At 76.0% G+C, this 2,956-nt stretch overlaps 1 protein-coding gene across 1 annotated transcript in view; it reads left to right on the top strand.

The window, feature by feature from the left end:
• Window positions 1-2,902, top strand: part of AURANDRAFT_62407 (hypothetical protein) — a gene marked incomplete at both ends in the record, with an annotated part of 3,237 nt that extends 335 nt beyond the window's left edge. Inside the window, 4 exons of the mRNA XM_009036214.1 lie at window positions 276-309; window positions 405-1,189; window positions 1,398-1,935; window positions 2,279-2,902. Coding sequence (XP_009034462.1) covers window positions 276-309; window positions 405-1,189; window positions 1,398-1,935; window positions 2,279-2,902 — 1,981 coding nt within the window. The remainder of the gene's footprint in view (window positions 1-275; window positions 310-404; window positions 1,190-1,397; window positions 1,936-2,278) is intronic.
• Window positions 2,903-2,956: the final 54 nt, after the last annotated feature.

Here is a 2,956-nt window from a genome sequence, read left to right as displayed (position 1 = left end):
CCTCGCCCGCGAAGCCGCCGTCTCCCCTCGCCGAGGTGGCTCCCGTCAATCCGCCCTCGCCGGTCAAGGCGCCTCCGAAGCCCGCGGCGGCCGTCCTGGACTGCGTCGAGGCCGCGGACGCGCCAGACGGCGCCCCGTCGTCCGCGGCGTCGCCGGCGAAGCCGGCGTCGCCCGTCAAGGCGCTGTCGCCCATCAAGGCGCTGTCGCCCGTCAAGGCGGCGTCGCCCGCGGCGTCGCCCGCGGCGTCTCCCGTGAAACTGTCCTCGCCCGCCAAGGCTCTTCCCGAGCCCGCCGCGGCCGTTTTGGACTGTGTCGAAGCCGCGGACGCGCCGGACGGCCCTTCGTCGCCCGTCAAGACGCCGTCGCCCGCGGCGTCGCCCGTCAAGGCGCCGTCGCCCGTCAAGGCGCCCGTCAAGGCGCCGTCGCCCGCGCCCTCGCCCGTCAAGGCGCCTCCGAAGCCCGCGGCGGCCGTCCTGGATTGCGTCGAGGCCGCGGACGCGCCGGACGGCGCTCCGTCGCCCGCGGCGTCGCCCGCGAAGCCGGCGTCGCCCGCGGCGTCGCCCGTCAAGGCGCCGTCGCCCGTCAAGGCGCCGTCGCCCGTCGAGCCGCCGTCGCCCGCGGCCGCGGTGCTGGACGTGACCGAGGCGGCCGAGGAGCCCGCGGCGGCCGAGGAGCCCGCGGCGGTCGCGGCGGCGGCCGAGGACGACGACGCGTCCTTCGACGAGGCGAGCGTGGAGTCGTTCGAGGAGAGCCTGAGCGACGACGACGCCGCCGCCGCGGCCGCGCCGCCGCCGCCGCCGCCGCCGGACCTCGCCAAGTACGCGGCGATGGTCGCGACGGGCTTGCCCCGCGCCGAGGTCGAGGCCATCATGGTGCGCGAGGGCGCGGCCGGCGCCGGCGCCGAGGCCGCGGCGCGCCTCGCGTCGGTCGCGCCGCCGTCGCCGCCGAAGCCGCCGGCCCTCGAGGTCGACGTCGACGACGGCGACGCCTACGCCGACGACGACGACCGCCTCTACGACTTCGACGGCGGCGACGGCGGCTTCGGCGACACGGACTGGGACCACGCGGAGGCCGCGGCGCCGCGGTCGCCGGGCGCGCGGCCGCCCGCGGGCATCCTGAAGCGGGACCACGACCCGCGGAACCGCGGGCCCGGCGCGCGGCGCGTGTCCATCGGCGGCGAGCGCACGTCGTCCGCTGTGTGCAAATCAAATCTTCAACCCGACTTCAATGTGCGCGTATTCGAATGTTTTGACACGAGCACTTCCGCCGTACTTCGAGAACTCGCTGAGAGCAATCGATTCGTCCAAAAATCAGCCGAATCGACTTCGATTTGACCGAGCTAGAGAATTCTGAAGTTTGGCCCCGACGTCCCAGCTCACTGGTTGATTTGCACACAGGTCGTCCGCCGAGGGCTCGACGCCGCTCCGCGTCAAGTGCTTCTACGTCGACGACCCGCCGAACCTCGTCGGCGAGACGCCCGAGGAGTCGCAGGCCGACAGCCTCTACGACGACGCGTTCCCGGCGCCGGGCCGCGGCGCGCCGCCGCCGCGCTGGGGCGCGGGCCTCGCCGTGCCGCCGTTCATGGCGGGCCTCCCGCCGGCCAACCGGCCGACGCTCGACCGCACGGTCCTCGACGACGACATCGCCGAGTTCGAGCGGAACAACGACCTCGCGGATTTCGAGCGCGACGACGCCATGGACTCGCTCACGGACTTCTCCAAGACCGCGACCTTCGCGCCGGGCTTCGCCGCCGCCGCCGCCGGCGGCGACGACGACGACGACGACGACCTCTACGCCTTCGACGACGACGACGACGTCGGCGGCCTCCTGCGCGAGACGGAGCGCGCCTTCGAGCCCCGGGCCGGCGGCCCCTACGAGCCGCGGCCGGACATCACCATGGACGACATGCTCGCGCCGTCGCCCGGCGAGAACGACGTCGACTTCTTCGAGGACGCGCCCGACGCCGACGACGGCGGCGACTACTCCGACTCCTTCGAGGACTCCGAGGAGGCCTAGGCGCGCCCGCGGCGCCCCGCCCTCCCCCCCCCGCCCCGCCGCCGGCCCGCGCGAACGCGCCCCGCCCGGCGGGGCCCTCGGGGTGCGCACCCCCTTCAACCACTCGGTCGACGTGGCCCCGGGCATGTCTCTGGCCGCGCGCCTCTCCCGGCGGGTGCTCCCTTCAACAACCGTAGCAACGAGTCCAACGTGACGGCACAAGTGCCTGCACGACGATATCATCGGCGCTGAAGAAACGCCCAGACGATAGAGCTCCTCGGAGGCGCAGCCGTGCGCGACCATGGCGGCGCCGGCGAGCGGCGACGCGGCGCCCGAGGGCAAGTTCATCCCCTTCTCGCCCATCCGCCCCTTCGTGCCGCGCATCCCGCGGCGGGCCCGGCGGCCGGAGGCGTCGAAGCCGCGGGAGCCGGCCGACGCGCGGCCCTACGCCCTGGGCCGCGGCTGGACCAAGGAGTCCTTCGTGAGCCTCGACGCGGCGAGCGTGGCGACGCTGGCGACGGCCGACGCCGCGCGCGGGTCCCACTTCGCCGGCGCGGCCGCGCGGCCGCGGAAGCTGAGCCCGGACGCGGGCGCGCGCGCGCGGCCCCGGCGCGGCCGCGCGCGGACGCCCGGCCCGCGGCCCGGCCCGCGCCTCGGCGGCCTCGACATCGCGGGCCTGGCGCACCGGCCCGAGACGTCGCCCGCGCCATCGCGGTCCGCCGCGCCCGCGGGCCGGAGGCGCGACCGCGCGGAGCTCAAGCCGCCGCGGAAGGCGCTCTTCCTGGACCTCCTGAGCTTCACGGAGCACATCGGGACGACGCGCCACTTCCGCGTGCCCGGCGGCCGCGGCGGGCTCAGCATCCCGCCGAGCTCCTTCCTCAAGGGCGGCCACATGCACCGGAGATGAGAGCCCCCCCCCGCCCCCCCCGGGGGCGCCGTCGCGCGCTAGCAGATCGCGCCG

This window comes from Aureococcus anophagefferens (genome assembly GCF_000186865.1).
Source record: "Aureococcus anophagefferens unplaced genomic scaffold AURANscaffold_4, whole genome shotgun sequence".
Lineage (NCBI taxonomy): Eukaryota > Pelagophyceae > Pelagomonadales > Pelagomonadaceae > Aureococcus > Aureococcus anophagefferens.
This window is presented reverse-complemented; position numbering and strand designations above follow the sequence as displayed.